Source organism: Lutjanus erythropterus, chromosome 12 (genome assembly GCF_056507025.1).
Source record: "Lutjanus erythropterus isolate fLutEry1 chromosome 12, fLutEry1.hap2, whole genome shotgun sequence".
Lineage (NCBI taxonomy): Eukaryota > Metazoa > Chordata > Actinopteri > Lutjaniformes > Lutjanidae > Lutjanus > Lutjanus erythropterus.
In genome coordinates, this window is record NC_139328.1 from 36,771,473 (window position 1) to 36,788,367 (window position 16,895).

At 38.5% G+C, this 16,895-nt stretch overlaps 1 protein-coding gene across 1 annotated transcript in view; it reads left to right on the forward strand.

The window, feature by feature from the left end:
- Positions 1-16,895, forward strand: part of LOC146318420 (cadherin-12-like) — a 165,611-nt gene that overhangs the window by 76,137 nt on the left and 72,579 nt on the right. Inside the window, exons 3-7 of the mRNA XM_084732514.1 lie at positions 3,592-3,716; positions 6,211-6,380; positions 12,945-13,064; positions 15,221-15,388; positions 15,554-15,741. Of these exons, the coding sequence (XP_084588640.1) occupies positions 3,592-3,716; positions 6,211-6,380; positions 12,945-13,064; positions 15,221-15,388; positions 15,554-15,741 (771 nt within the window). The remainder of the gene's footprint in view (positions 1-3,591; positions 3,717-6,210; positions 6,381-12,944; positions 13,065-15,220; positions 15,389-15,553; positions 15,742-16,895) is intronic.

The following is a 16,895-nucleotide window of genomic DNA, read 5'->3' on the forward strand; positions in this document are numbered from 1 at the left end:
GTTTTACTGCAGCTTTTTATATACATTTTAACCATTGGTATAGTTTTAGATTGGTTTTATTCTTATCTTTCCAATCCTGTGTGGCCATTGGTGATTCTGAATCCTCCACCTTGCATTTCTCCAGTGGAGTGCCTCAAGTATCAGTCCTTGGCCCCTTATTATTCTTAGTCTATATGCTACCATTAGGTCAAATGTTCCTCTTTATGTTCCAAGGGTTTTATCTCGAATACACTCCATGGGTTATACAGAGAACCTTACTATACTCCAGTGGTTTTATCAAGAACCCGCTCAGGGTGTTCCACCGAGAACCATTTAATATTACTGTTATAATAACTCTTGACAAAGAGTTCCTCAAGGATTTCAACAACCCTTGAAGAACCCTTTCTCTTCCAAAAAGCATTCTTTGGATAAGAAGGGTTCTAAATGCAACCCCTAGTCTTACAAAGAACCCTTCACAAAGCCATTTTATCAAAACCAAGAGGTTCTGGCTACAACCTAAGCCCTTGAGGAAGAACTCTTTTGGAACTCTGATTTCTAAGAGTCTACTTTGACAGAAGCAGCTGCTGCCCAGTATTGTTCATTGAGCGAGACCATTCAATTCTGGGACACTTTCATAACCCAATAGTCACCTAACACACATCACACCTGCCTCGTTTGTCAGTCAGGTTTAAAACAGACCGTGGGCCGTTTCCAGTTTGTTTGGGCTGGTGTGAAAGCTGTCACTTGAGCCCTGGTGTGGATCGAAGAACCGAACCAAGTCCGCTCCAAAAGGTGGGTCAGTCCCAAATGAACTCTGGTGCGGTTCGTTCGTGGTGTTAAAGCAAACAAACCAATCCCAGGATTTTGATAGCAGATGTGATTTAAGCACAATTTCAAATCCATCTGCTCATTGTTGAATCTGTTCAGGAGGCGATCGTGTAATTGATGAGACATGTATAGCCTATATTTATGAAATTCATTTAGTAACAGGTAAATACATCAGTGCAGGTATTTTCCCTAATTAACAGACCAAAATATGTTAAAACTGCTGAACTTGTGTCAACTCTGTGTGCTTTGTCAGATTAGATAAGATGCGTGCTATCCCTCCCTCCTTCCCTGTATCTTATTCTTTGAATGAGGGAAAACAAAAATCTAGTTGCTTTCTTCTTGTTCTTTTCTTCTCCTCGCAAGATTTCTGTAAACTCAGTGTATAAAGATGTATAGTTAGGCTGGCAAATGCAGCTTTGCAGTGCACTGTCCCTGTGTGAACAAAACACACATGCGAGCCCCTGCAGGTGAGTGAGTGTGCATAGGTGCACAGTGTGTTGTAAGCTACAAGATGCCTCCTTCTCATCCTTTTTCTTCACTCAGTCATTATTCATAACATGCCATGATTTGCTAAATAATGCTATAACTGGATTTCCTTTTGAGATTAAATATGCATGTCTGAAGCATTAAATTGCTGTAGACCTCTGTCACTCACAGGAATTTTCAATGATGCACTGATGATGCAAAATGACAATCAGCAAAACTGTCCAATCAATGCAATATCTGTCAGTATGTAAATCCGCATGTTTCCTCCTCTTGTTTCTTTTGTAAAAAGTCAGTGTGAACACAAACCACACCAGGACTAAAATGCAAGAAAAACATGAGACAATGCGGTCCTTGTTGAAAAACACAGAAGTTACCCTTTACGTCATCTGATGACTGAATGTCAGTTCATTTTGAAAGAGACATATTTCCTTTACAAATCTCCTCAGCTCAGTGGGACTGCTGAAGTTCTCACATCAGGAGGCAAAGTTGGTTTTCAGCACTTAAATGAAACCCGTCATCTCTCCAGTCAGCACTGCAGGAGGAGTGAAAGAAGTGAGGAAGTGAAGAGTGAAGCACTTACTGGAAGTCGCTTCGAACAACAGAAACATAACTTTATGTTATTATATGTCAATGTTATTCAGCACACAGTAAACAAACAGAACAAATAATACATTTCATAGAAAACTTTTATGCACAGCATATATAATACTTAAGTACATTTTTATTTAAATTTCTTTGTAGCAATGACTCATTAGACCTGTAACTAATGTAAAATGACCTGGAGGATAACATTCACACTGAATAAACATGCTCCAGTTTGTATGCTGAGGACGGCTCTGTCTGCCTGAAGCATTGCATTAATAAATAATTTAATTGGAGTTTTGTTATCACTTGTAAAAATGAAGAGCCAGCAGAGTCTAGAGCTGAATCATCAGACCTTCACACAATCTGAATGCTTCAGTTTTGAATGCAGACTGTAAGCTGTCATTCTACTGCCAGCTGTAGAGTCAGGACCTCTTGGATTTGTCTGTCCAGCTTTTGTCTGTATTGATTCATTCATCTAAAGCACTGCTCGAACAGTACAGTACCTGATGAACACTGAAGGAATGGAGGGACCTGGCATTCTCGAGTGTGAAAGACAGCGCTTGCCCCTCCCTCGTTACCACCACTGAGGTGCCCTTGAGCAAGGCCCTTCACCCCAACCGCTGCAGTGGAGCTGCTCAGTGGCCGGCAGATAAGACTGTGGCTTTACTGGGAAGCTTTCAGGTGTGAATGTGAAACTGTGTGAATGTGATCGGGGCGTTCCTGCAAAAGAGAGCCTCGCTGTCAGTGAACCCACCCTGAATAAATAAAGGTCAAAAAGAAAAATTAAACACAATTTAAAAATGTCTTGAAAGCTTTAAAAACCTGAAACTAACAATACCTGAGTTTTAAAAGTTTAAAGTTAAGAACTTTAACAGCATTTCTCGTATCAGTACTCGGTATCAGCAAGCACCCAAATGTAAGTACTTGTACTTGAACTCAGTCTGAGAAAAGTGGTATTGTGCTATGATTTTGTTGGCCCTTTAAAGATTTACATCAACTCTGTCAGAGTTTTACAAAAACATGATTTAGTCTGGCATAAAAAGAGTTAGCTATACCCTGGACGCCTGTCTCACATCCTGGATTTAAGCGGTTTTAATACTACTCAAGCATTGGTAAACTTCCTATTTTTAGACACATTCATTAAATATTTCTGTCAAATGTGTCTTAACCATAACATGTCAACTCTGTAGTCCTTCTTAATCAAAGCTAAATAAGAATTATAGTTTAAAAATGTATATGTTGAACTGTGTTAGACGTTTACATTTAATAAAAAATGTAATCACTAGGAGGTTTGTCATTACAAAGTTAAATAGCCATGAGTTTGATCTTTTAAAATGTATTTTCCAGCATGATTGAAGAGTACAAAATACGGTTTGGTCCCAATTGTCAAGAAACAATTGTATTATATAGAACTCTTCATTCAGCTATCAGTTCTATTTATCACCTTCAACTTTTGTTTATTTGTTAAAGTGTGTAACTTATAGTTCTTCATCTTGTGTCCACCATCACCATATTGTGAGAATATTTTGCATATTTATTCTTTTTCAGGTGCCAGAAACTTCACATTACCTTAGACACATTATTTCAGATGACGCTGACCTCTGCAATAAATCAGGTTTTATTGTGACTGATTGCTGCTGCAGATAACTGCAGCAGTGCATTCAGGCGCTTTATGATTTTTAATGTTCCGTGTGTATGTTCTTCCTCCTGCAGCTCCACTCAGACATGGACCATGGAGACAACGCAGTCAAGTACACTCTGTCAGGAGAAGGAGCTGGGTCCATCTTCACCATCGACCAAATTACAGGAGACATACACGCACTGGTGGGGCTGGACAGGTCAGTGCTCATCAGTAATTACAACAATACTGTAATGAGCTGGGTTATTAGCAATTTTGCCCATCACTGTGAATTATTCTTTTGACTTTGACTTCTCTCAAGTTATCAAAGTATATATTTATTCATATATTCATAGAAGCTTTGGGCTGGTATTATCTCAGCCTATGTTGGAACTCAAAGCTCTGTGGATAGCTGCCTGTATTAGCTCACCTTTTGTGTCTTTTTAACAAAATTAAGGGAATAATCTAAAATATATTTACTGTAATAAATTATAAAATTACCACAATATGTCATCAAAGATTAAGGAAACATGTTTACCTGAAATACAGGCTTTATTTGACATGGACACTGCAGCCACGGTGTCCATCTTTGAAATTTCCATTCTGGACCAGAATAACTGTTTTGTATGTCCATTTCACATTAATCATAATTTAAAATTGAGGCAGAATTTTCACAGAATGAGTAAGTATCTGTTTATGAATTGTAAGAAATCATTAATAATCTTATAGGAGCTGTAGATGTTTTTAACTGTTAAATTGAGCAAAATGTTAATGGAGTTTGGCAGACAGTGAGACAGGCTGTCATTGAACTCATCATCCAGAGTGTGTTATTTCAGAGCAGTGGGCTTTTGTTTTCAGGATAACAGGGTGAACTTTACAATGACAGGCAGTTCAACACAGCTGATCAACTTACAGTACTGGTTGCCACTTGTTATTGTCAGTTTAGGTTGCATGCATCTTCTGCTCCTGCAGAGCTCCTGCAGAGCTCCTGCAGCCTGCCTGACTCTGTGGTGTGTGGGAAGGAGGGGGCAGGGGGAAACAACTTGTTTCAACCACAGATCTTATATTAAACAGGATAATACTTTATTTAATATACAGTCTAAGGCTCAAAATATTTGGACTGCTGTACTCATTTTGGCACATGTGATGGCTACATACTGCTCCTTTAAATAGTCAGCAAGGAGGGAAGGACAAGTGTGTTCTTTGAAAAAATAAAATTTGGAAGGGCTTGGTTAAGGTCTATACATTGATCGTGATTACATTATGGTTAGAAAAACACTGAGTTCGATAAAAATTCACAAGTTCTGTTTAACCAGCTGTCCACCCCTTCATTTCCCCAAGACATTTCTGCGATAGTATAACATCACTCTGCTGTACTGTATTTGCTTTGTTTACAGATAAACATAATTACCATGGTTATTTGTTAGGAAAACTTAAATATGGGTAGTAAGTGTAACGCGATTGACAACTATAACGTTGATTTAAAATAATCAACATTCAATAGTCACTATTGAGGGAATTACATATGAAATGAAGAACTTACTGTATGTAGCTAAAATGTATTGCTCTAATACATGTATCATTATATTGTAGAGTATTACGGCAGAGCAGACATATGGGGATTTTAATTTTGTATTTTAAGGCTAAAGTCAAAATGTTAGGAGTAAATTAAAATGGTATTTCTCATGCTCAACATTTTGATTTCCTCCTCTGGTCTATTTTTCTTCTGCCTGGCTAGATGTTATTCTTGACATTTTGACTTTATTTTCAACATCTGGACTCGTTTTACTTTTTTTCTTGACATTTGAACTTCATTCTCAAAATTTCATTTAGCCTTTACGTTCAAAATTTTAAACTTTATTCTGAACATTTCAACTTTTTTCTAGAAATTTTAACTATATTGTCAACATTTCAACTTGATTTCTCGACATTTTGCCTCTGTCCTCGACATTTCGGCGTTATTCTTGACATATACACTTCATTTCACTTTATCTTCAACATATCAGTCAGACTTAATTGTCAAACTTTCAACTTTTCTCTGAGCACTTTTACTTCATTTTCAAAATGCTGTTTTGTATTCATTATGCATTGCCATAATACAGATCACAAACACAAACATTTTTAACATTCAACATTACTTCACTATTCATCTGCTTCAGAAGTTATCAGATTTTTTTTTCTATCTGCTTCAGTGCACTTCCACTGCAATGCAGAACCACTGAAATCTCCTATATATAATACACAGTACTATACTAGAGATTACTTTATGTCTATGTGTGTTCACCATTTTGTAGAGTTAGACTTCATGGTTAATCATGACCAATGTCACCAACCACCAGCTTCAGAGTCAGATGTAGAAGAGGAAGCAGAGGAGATGGTGCAAGTGTCACACTGATTGACCATGACACCTTGACACCATGACCCCAATCCCCTGAGAAGCCAAACATTATTACATTTAGCGTGTGGGCATGTAAGCAGAGGTGTAGGAGGAGTGTCCTTTGTTTCCATTCATCCTGGTATTAATGTGTGATCTGCAGCACATATGGAGAATAATCAGAATATCTGTATCACCCACAGTGCTGGCATTAACACAAAGTCACTTCAAAACCGTGTGACAAAGATTTTAAAGCCTGCCTATATAATCATCATGTTATCTCTGTGGACATATTAACATGAGTGCATTGCATGTGTATGTAATATTTGACGTTTTACAGGGAGGAGAAGTCCTTCTACACACTGAAGGCTCAGGCTGTGGACATTCACACAGGCATCCCTCTGGAGCCGGAGTCCGAGTTCATCATCAAGGTGCAGGACATCAATGACAACGAGCCACGATTCCCTGACGGTCCCTACAGTGCCAGTGTCCCCGAGATGTCTCCGACAGGTAGGACCACTAGAGGCTGAGACAAGAAGACAAGCCCACAGCCTTTTTTAATATACACGCCTGTATCGTCTGCATAGAATAAATGTTTGGTGGCCTAAATGAAGTAAATTCCCAGACAGAAGAACAGTGAGGGGTGAAAAAAGATTATAAAAGGCTTAAGCTGCCAGTGTGTCTCTACACAAGTTCTTAACAGATGGTCCAACAGCCCCCTCGCCCACACACCCACCCCTCCTTCCACACCTTTCAGAATTGGATTAAAGGAGCTGTGTCCGACAATTTCTGTAACTTTCCAAAACTTGTGTCACTATACTGAGTGCGACACTTTGAATGTGTTCCAGGAGGCACTGTGTGAAAGTGTGCCCTGTTATCTATTGATTCAAATTTTTACCCTGTTCACCGCTGTCTTGTGAAATTTATGGAATTTTACAATGCATATCTTTATTATGTTTTTTCTCATACTCTGAGCCTGAAATTTCTCTTCCTCTTCAGTAGCGCTCACATACACTTTCCAGTTTTATTCTAAATTAGTTTTAATCTATATTCTTGACGTTTTTACAGAGAGGGTGGTACATTTGAGTCATAGCCTGATTTATATAAGGTTTTATTACTAACAACAAGGCAATAATAGATGCAGACTGAAACGGTGGAGGCAGAGTGCGTTTAATAAAGCAAACAAATGGTCAACAGCTTACTTAAATGAAGAAGGTCAAAACCAGAGTCAGGAAGAAAAAAAAAAAGAATCCACGAAGGCAAAAAGCAAAACTCCAAGAAATGAGAACAGGTCCAACAAATGACGAGGTGTGACAGACAGTGAAACCAATGATAATCAAAAAAAAAGCGGGAAAGACAGGAAGTAAAGACAAGACACATGAGGGAGGACCAGGACTACAAAATTAAAACAGGAAATGACCAACAAAAAACAAAACCGTGACAAATAACAACAACAACAACAGCAGCAGTAACATGAATTTTGAACCTGGCTTTGAGTTCTGAAAATGTCTGCAAAATAATACGTTTAATTCTGAAAATGTAAATATTTGTAATACTTGTAATACAAAACATAACAACCCATTGTCACCCCAACTCATAAACATAATGATCTTTTGTCACTGCATCTCAGTGTCTGATACCGGTGCACAGGTCCTCTTTAGCATCTGTATCAGACGTGTCAGAAAGTCTTTTTGGGGGTTGTGAAACAGTTTGGTTAGGTTTACGCACAAAAAGTCAGTGGGTAGGTTTAGATAAAGACTATGTTTGGTGTTACAATAAGTACGTCATGTGACTTCACTGAAGCTACTGACTGGCTGAAAGTCATGTAACACACCACAACACTGTGCATCTTAAAACTTTTAATGACTATTTGGTTTCACACTGACCACAAACCCATGTCTCCTGGGTGAAAGTCCTGTGTTTGTTTGAGCCTAATTCACCTCCTCCAGACCTGGACTTTCTTACTATTTATACTATGTATAAAGCCTAGTGCACAACTTGCCAACCTTGACACCTTAAAAATAGGGAAAGATTTGACCTTCAGAGAGACCGTTTTTCTTGCATTGTGGTGACTTTTAAAGAATAAAGATAGCAAAACACTGATTATAATAATAATAATAATAATGATAATGATAATAATAATAATAATAATAATAAGTACGCTGCAACAGGGCTGCATCTAATAATTATTATCATTAATCTGTTGATTATTTTCTTGATCCATCAATTAAATAATCCTGTCACAATCTTGTCACTTGAAAAATAGGTCCAAACATACTGGTCCTATAATGATTATTTTTATTATCAAACAATCTGTTAGTCATTTTCTTGATGTATTAATTTGTTGTTTGGTCCATAAAATGTCTGAAGATGTTGAAAACTGTTAATCAGTGTTTCCCAAACTCCACGATGGCTATTTTTTTGTCTTAAAAAATCCTCAAACTGATTAATTTTAATTATTATAATAGTTGGCGATTAATTGAATAATCAATTCAATCGTTGCAGCTCAACACTGACACAATATTTTTATGCTGAATACCTTTATTTTTACTTTTAATTCTCAGGAAACAATACAGAGTAATTTGTGCCTTTAGCGCAAACTGGCATAAATCTCTGATATAAACTAATATTCATCTATTCAGCTAAGACTAATATTTCTGTCATTCATTCATTTTATGCCCCTTAAAGAAAACTGATATGGCAAATTTTACAGAATGCATGAACTTTTCCTTTATGATGTTCATTAAGAAACAGGAATTCTTAGGCCGTCTGGTTTGGTGTTTATTGTTATACAGGTGGAAAAAGATTTTATCATGTCTTCAGCCTCAACAGATACCAGGTACCACAGTACCGGTGACACATCATTGATATTTGATAAACTCCCCTTAATTTTTCTGCAATCTGACAGTTACATCTTTATCTTTATTTAGATGAAAGGTCGGAGGGTCACCAAAAGCACTGGGACTCATCCTCACAGGACACTGAATGCATTAAATTTAACAGCATCTGGCCAGTATTTGTTGAGATATCTGAGTCAGCATGTGTTGGATGGACTGAAGAGATGATCCAATGACATCATCATCATTATCATCCTCAAACATCTTGAACGGTGAAAAAAACAATGAACAAAAAATTTAAACTGCAGAAAATTTGGAAAAGTAGACATCATTAATTTAAAATCTTTCAATCATTATACTTGTAAAAAATACTGTTTGTGAAAATCTTGATAGTATTTAAAAGTAAGCTGAGCTAAAATTATTTGTCATGTTTGGTTAAGCTAAAATTCATACACATAATTGTATTTTCTAAGCTTTTTGTTTGAGCTCAGTTCTTAAGTTTCACTTTGCAGTCTGCTTGAATGTATTAAGTTGTAGCTGCGGCACACACACACACAGTGCACTAAGCCAGACTTAGTGGCCCATCTGTCTGCTAAATACCATTACTGAGAGGTAATTTAACAGTCAAGGTCTTTAGGCCTTAAGCTGTTAATGCTTCAGCTGAGGCCCAAAGTGCTCGCAGAGAACACACGCTTGACCCCAGTATGTCTCTGTTGCAGTGAAACACAGCAACAAACTGTATAGGGGATTAGCTGTGGTAGCAAACAGCCCAAGTATCCATATGATAAAAAACATAATCCCATCTATGAGAAGACCACCGCTAAGAATAGATGCAGCCATGTTTTCTCTTTTCAGAGCTCCGGGTTGCACTGGTGTCTGTGGAGATCTCAGAGGTTCTATTATGTCTTTAATACAAGCCTCATAGTGCACAGGTTCACTGATATGCATTTGCATTGTAGTAAAAGGACACTCCATCAGTTTGATACATGAAGCTTATTTTATTATATTTTTTTATCTTTATTTAACCAGGCTTGCAAATTTTACATTTGTCGAGTGGCAAAAGACAAGAGCCTCTTGAGGAAACAGGGCAGGGAGTGAAAGGATGTCAAACAAGCAACATATACAAGACAAAGACAATAAAACAGCCATGGAGAGGTAGCTAACAGACAGCAGCATCAGGTAGCACAGCAGCAATAAAGGAGCATAGACATGCAGCAAGACAGACAATGCGAGGTAACAGCAGTAGATGACAGGAACAGCAACAATAGCTGAACAGTCATGCTCAGCAACAGAACAGCAAAAAACAAACGCAAAGCAGGAAACAGCAAAAAGCAAACAGGAAAGCAACAAATAGCAAGACAGAAATGCAGAGCAATAGACAATAACAGCAAAAAGAACAAAGGGTCATGCACTGGGCAACAGAGAGTAGCTGACAGACAGAAGTTCTGAAAATGTCACTGGGTCAAGCGGCAGTTGCATGTATCAGAGAGAATGTCCAGTTTTAGTGTTTTTTACAGGTCATTCCAGTCATTGGCTGCAGCAGCCTGGAATGACAACCAGCCAAGTATCTGTTTAGGGGAACAAGTTCAAGTTCAGCTCACTTGTCACGAGGACGTCTACTGAACCTGTGAAAACAGTCACCAGTTACCAGGCCTGGGCTGATGGACAATGCCACCATCCATCACTATGACCACTGAGGCCTCTAACGTTGTAACACTGTCATTTAAAAGTCACACAGGTTAAAGAGGTACAGGGTCCAAAATTAAAGCAAAAACAAAATGTGGGTAAATTTTGTAGATTAAAATTTGTAGAGTAAAATCTTCTTGCTGAAAATGCAAAAGCCACACAAGTTAAAAACCAAGGCAATAAAAGTAAATTATCAACAAATGTTGCCCCTTCAAAACTAATAAGGAATGTCAGCCAGACAGTGTAAAAATGAAGGAAGGGTTGCTTATTCCAATTATTCTGAGGCTATAGCTCCTTGTACCTGGTTTATTAAGATAAAAACTTCTTATAAAATCACATTATTTACTGAAAGCATGTTTTAATTTATGCCAAAAAATAGAAATGATTTTTAAATATTAGCTTTATAGCTTTATTGCTGAAGCACATAGGCCCAGAAATATGACAACAATGTCATCATCATCATCATCATCATCATCATCATCATCATCACCACCATAGATAGCGCCATGTTTCACTGTGGACATCAACAATATACCATTTTGGCAGACATCCCTCAGCCATAGTATTTATACTAGTTACATAATTGTTTAATGTCTTCTGTGGCTCTGGAGGGAAATTCTACTGAGTTGCAACACATAGCTACATTATGTCCATTTGCAAAGACAAAATGCTGTGTTGTTTTTAACTAGCAGCCCAACAATAGGAGTCAGCATTCTTTTTTACACAGAGAAAGAAATAATTATAATGTTTACTGAATTCTCAAGAAGACCCAAAACATCAATAATTTGTCATAAACTGTATTTCACAAAGTTTATAAAGTTTCTCCTAACTTGACAACTCACAACACTGCACGGTTTTTAAAGGAGTCTGGGCATTTTCTCCATGGGTAACAAGGGATGTACGAAAGTATTAATACACTTGAGTATCATGATATTATGTTTTTTGATACTGTATTTGTCACACCAGGCCAAAAGGAGGACTCAGAAGCTGGACTCAATCACTGGTTTCTTTAATGAACAAACAAGAGCAGGCAAAACAGGAACAAAAAAGCAGGAACAGGTCCAAGCGTAGGATATCTCTAGAAAAACTATACTGCTAGAACACTCTCTCAAACAAAGAGACGAACTGACACAGACAAAGGGTGGCACAAGGACTAAATACACAAGGGAGGAGGGGTAATGAGGGACAGGTGAACCCAGTCAGGGTGGGGCAGGCAATCACACAGGAGGGAGACACACAGGGGCAGGAAGTGAAGAGCCTTCAGGATGTGACAGTACTGACTGTATCTTGATATCCTGACACATGCAAAGATTGGTGGCAGTGGTTCTTCTGTTGTGTCGAAACCCCTGATCACCAGAGAGCAGTGTTGTTATCAATCTTCACTATTCTGTCTGCATAAAAAAGTAAACTTTTTAACTCAGATTTCATGACTTTTGTGACTTTTAGCACTTCAATTTTGATAGATTTGGTAAATTGAAAATTTAGCCCTGTCAGCCATGACCAAAGAGCAATGTCAAACATAATCGCCTAGTTCAGGCAGCTGCATCTTCATTAAGACTTTGAAAATGCCAGTTACATTTCAGCAAATGAATGTAGCATAAATACTGATAGCAGCACAATTTATTGACTGTTAACTTTAGGCAAATGACATACTAGGTCGGTGTATTCAGAGGCACCTGAGCAATGCAGCAAGTGCTTTGCAACAAGTGCTTTGCATCCCCACTTTCTAGTTAATGTAACATTGCTACTTTTGAGCTAATTTGGATCAAAAAAAAGTCGAGAATCATAATAAAATCAAAGATTTTTGATCTTATCAGAAGGTACTATAGATGCATTTTCTCCAGCATCACACAGGAATCAGCAAACCGGGTAGTTACTTTGTTAACGGCCAAAAAGACTCCACCTCAACAGTATTATGAGTTAATTTGATCCACCAACCAGCACTTATTTTAGTGAGAAATCTTAATTTTTGAAACAGTTTGCCTTTCATTTCCACTGTCTTCTCCCGCTAAGATAGCACAGCTCACCGACGGAGGCTCAAGTGACAAAATCCAAAATGTAAAGTTTATACAGAAGTACAGTTTATCCGTGTTAATTACAATTATATATATATCTTATTTCTTAAATGGAGTTTGGTGTAATATTTTCTGTGAAGAGTGCATGAAGCTTTTGGTTAACTGGTAATATGGGTAATTTTATCATCATTTTATCACCCCTGCAGAAAAAAAAAAATCCTGCAATACTTGCACTCCCACTTTTAACAATAACTAGGTGTCCATGGCTGTAGTACCTCAGCAGAATGGATTGCTGGGTATAGATCATTGGTTTTCATGGTTGGTTTTCTCTAACTGAGCATGCAGATCAAGGCTTCTAACAGTGACTGACCTTCACTTTGATGAGGAAAAAAATCTATGAGAAAAACTGCAGTTTAACGCTTTATTTTTAAATGAAGGTCAGTGAGGCTATGACTTGCGGTTGCCTTTCTGTTAAATGATGTGTTGAGAATGGAGGCACAAGTACATACCTTGTCTGTATGTGTGTGTGTGTTCAGGAACCTATGTGACCCAGGTGACTGCCACAGACGCAGATGACCCTACATATGGCAACAGTGCACGCATCGTCTACAGCATCCTTCATGGCCAGCCGTATTTCTCTGTGGACCCCAAGACAGGTGAGAGAACAACACCATTCATGCTACATGAACACTTTTCCATTACAGCTTCCATACCAAACCCAGAGTTATTCATAGAGTTGTAGAACAGATCTGTGACTTCTGCGTGAACCCGCAGCTCACACTCCCAGCTGCCTTCACTCCCTCCTAGAAATCATGAAATTCAACTGGTAACGACACAGCAAGCGGTCCTGGGAGGGAGTTTCTCCTCACTGCTGCACCTGAATACTAAAACACACAGTAAAAGGGATGTAAAGATTTTCAGTCCTTTAACAGACATCTCAACCGACCGATAATTACTCTGAACATGAAGTGTCATGTTCCATTTTCACCCTGAGAAGCAGTGTGCCTCACCAACCAGCCTCTTTATGAGTACAGACTGCATCAAAGACTAAAGCGTGAAACAAAGGTAGGTTTACTGATGAAAATCTCAAACTGGCAGGAGAATGTTGGAAACTATCAGCAACTGGGACCAGTTATCTTTTCCAGTTGGGACCTTTATGTGACATTACACATTGCTCTCTTTTATCCTCAGTGTGCCACTTTATAATTTCAACATGTAACAAATCAAAGCGAATTAGAGGTTTGTGTGATTTTAAAGAGGAGCATTTAAATATGATTTTCTATACTAAAGTTATGACTATAATAATAACCTTGCACAGTTATTACTATGTTTTCATAGTTGTGTGAGGTTATACTGTCTCCTGCTGGTTGTTCAGACACATTCAGAGTCATTATCCATTTTGTCAGAATTGAATTCATATTTTAAAATGTGCAAAGACTAGTCCATTATTGGCTTAAACTTATATAGACTACCAGTTGACTAGGACCTTTATTTGGTGGCAGTCCTTAAACACAAACACACCAGAGCTTGGACAAAGTCATTGTTTTGCAATTCACAAGTAAGTTTCAGCTTTTTGCAATCAAGACCTCATTGAACTCCCAAGTCAAGACAGGCAAGTCAAGTCCCAAGACCTAAAGTTTGTTGTTAAGTGGCATTACATTTGGTGAAGATTAGATATGATGTGATTTACATGATGTTACGTGAAACTCAGAGCCACGTCTTCTTTGTGCAACTTCAAATGTCAAACAGGCTGGGCATTGTTGCATCTTTGTAACATTTTGCAAAATGCAATAATTTTTTTGTTGAAAGACAGTTGATTGTTGAGTGACTGTTTTGTTGAGTGACTCAGACTGAACCGCCGACCCAAAGCGTTGGTATTTGACGACCAGCTATTATTCTCCAGAATCACACAGTATCCCTAAAAGGCAGAGTAAGTTTAGTTGTGAACTAGACATCCAGAGACATAAACTTTTAAAACACCATTAAAACTAGAAGTAATTCAAATTAGCATTAAAACTGAAGTGAGCAAGCCTCATCATGACTGATAAGACCAGATCAGGAAGCAAACGTGTCCTTTCCAAAAGACTCTGCTTCTGCCAGTCCAAACTAAAACACAATCCAGGAGTTTCCAAACTTAAACTGGGTCAGTAGCACAGGCATGGTGCCAGGATTTCAATTTTGGATGGGTCAAAGTAATTTTGGCTGGACCCTTTGATTCCAGAAGTTTCTTCTGTTTGGGTGTGCGGTCTTTTGGATGGACCTGTGTCTGTCTGATGACCAGATGTCATCATGTCCTTCAAAGGCTGAAAGAAAGATGAAATCTGTTTGAACTTTGGCAGAAATTGCTGTCTACATGTAGAATCTCACTGATGAGGAGAAGCTGATTGAAAAAAAAATGTTTTCAGGGCCTTCAAGCTGCCTGATTAGCTGCTCAGAGCACTGTTGTGCACCTCTGTGCACCCCTATAACCACTTCATCAAACCAAGGAATCTTTACTGTAATTGACAAGTCCTTCACCTGGCCTTAGGGACCTTTAGAACACCTTTCAGTCCTTTCTCCTGTTTCTTTGACTGTGCTTGCCTGAACTTTTGAACTGCATGCTGGTTCAGTTCTGATCAGATGTTGCTAAGAGAGAGGGGCAATTAGGGATAATTAGTCATTTGAGGAATGAGTCCAACAGGCAAAGTACTTTGGTATGCTGACCTGAAGGAAGGTTAGATTGAGAATATATTGTATCTCTCTGTCTATGTGTCTATATGGGAGGCTGATTATCATAACCTTTTCAACCTTTTCAACCCCCCTCCTCCTCCAGGAGTGATAAGGACAGCTCTAGCCAACATGGACCGTGAGGTGAAAGGGGAGTACCAGGTTCTTATCCAGGCCAAGGACATGGGAGGTCAGCTGGGAGGACTGGCCTCCACCACCACCATCAACATCACCCTCAGTGACGTCAATGACAACCCACCGCGCTTCGCTAAGAGTAAGAAAGTCTCACTAATGATGTCCACTTGGTTGATTGTTTGGCTGGATGAATAAGCCATTGATTAGTTTGTCTGTTTCCATAGATGAAATCACTGTTCATATTCTTCCTTGAATTATACTTAACTGCTTTTCACTCCCTCCCCCTCTGCTCTCTCATCATCAGGTATCTTCCATCTGCGGGTGCCAGAGTCGGCATCAGTCGGCTCAGCGGTGGGTCGCATTCGAGCCCACGATCTGGATGCTGGCAGTAACGCACAGGTGGATTACGCCATTGTTCCAGGAGATGAAGGCAACATGTTTGACATCATCTCTAATGACCAGACCCAGGAGGGAGTTGTCGTCTTAAAAAAGGTACATTCACTCATCACTAACTACACGGTAGCTGCTTCTGACATAAGTACGTACTGTACACTGGCCAGCATTTTATGCTCATGATCCATTGCATTCTAAAAAATGGCCAGGTCTCAAATAAAGGCTGGGAGGGTGGCCGGTGTGAACCAATTAAGGTTAGTGCCAGCCAACATGAGGGTTTTTAGATTTATTCTTCATCTGAGACAATCACAAACACTTGACATTTTAGTCACAAAAGATTAGTTGAAAAAATGTTGACTAATTTAATTTTGGCTTAGTTTTAAGACCAAGAGACCAAGAATGAGCTTTTTCATCCAAAGTACTGTCAGTTAAGGTTTCAGCCAACAGATTTTATGTTTCAAAAACTGCTGCTGAAAATTAGCCACAAAATGAAAGGTTTGTATGATTAAGAATGGAGGGTGTCTGGTCTGATGATAATAACTTAAGCAATATATCCAATGACAACAGGGAGATTTGGATTTCAAGATTGATTGAGTCCATGTAATTTAGTCTTGGAGATTTCATCAGTTATTGTTTGAAAGCAATAAAAAGACACCAGAAATAGCAACAGCGCAGTAATAGGTTGCCCCAAAGGTAACATAGGATATAAAAGTGCAGGAGAAACCAATTAAACAACCCAATCAAGATTAATGAGTGATTTATAAACCAGCAGCACAACTTAAAAATCTATTCCAAAATTAACTAGAAGCTTGTGTAAAGGTTAAACAACAAGCATAATGTGCTCATTTGTCTTGGCAGTTCTTGGGAAGACCAGACAATAAAGTGTTACAATACTGCACCCAGTTGAGAGTTTCTCTAAATCTTGCCTGGTAATGGTACACAGTATCAATTACCTTGCAAGGCAGCTGGATTCACAAGATCATGTGATGATGTGATCATGTGATCACGCAAGACTCCACCAAGCTATCCATTTGTGTGCACACCAGAGGTGGTGTGAGCTAATCAGAGCCCTAAGATGGACTACTGGCAGCTACGGGTGTTGTTTTACATGCACCAACAGCAAGAAGTGTCCATAGAAATGTCTCATCTTAAAACAAATATTGGCAGTTCCTGAAAATGTTAGCGTGGATACTGTGATAGCATCGGTTATATCTGAAGTAGAGAGTATTTCTTCATTGAAAGAGGAGGAAAGA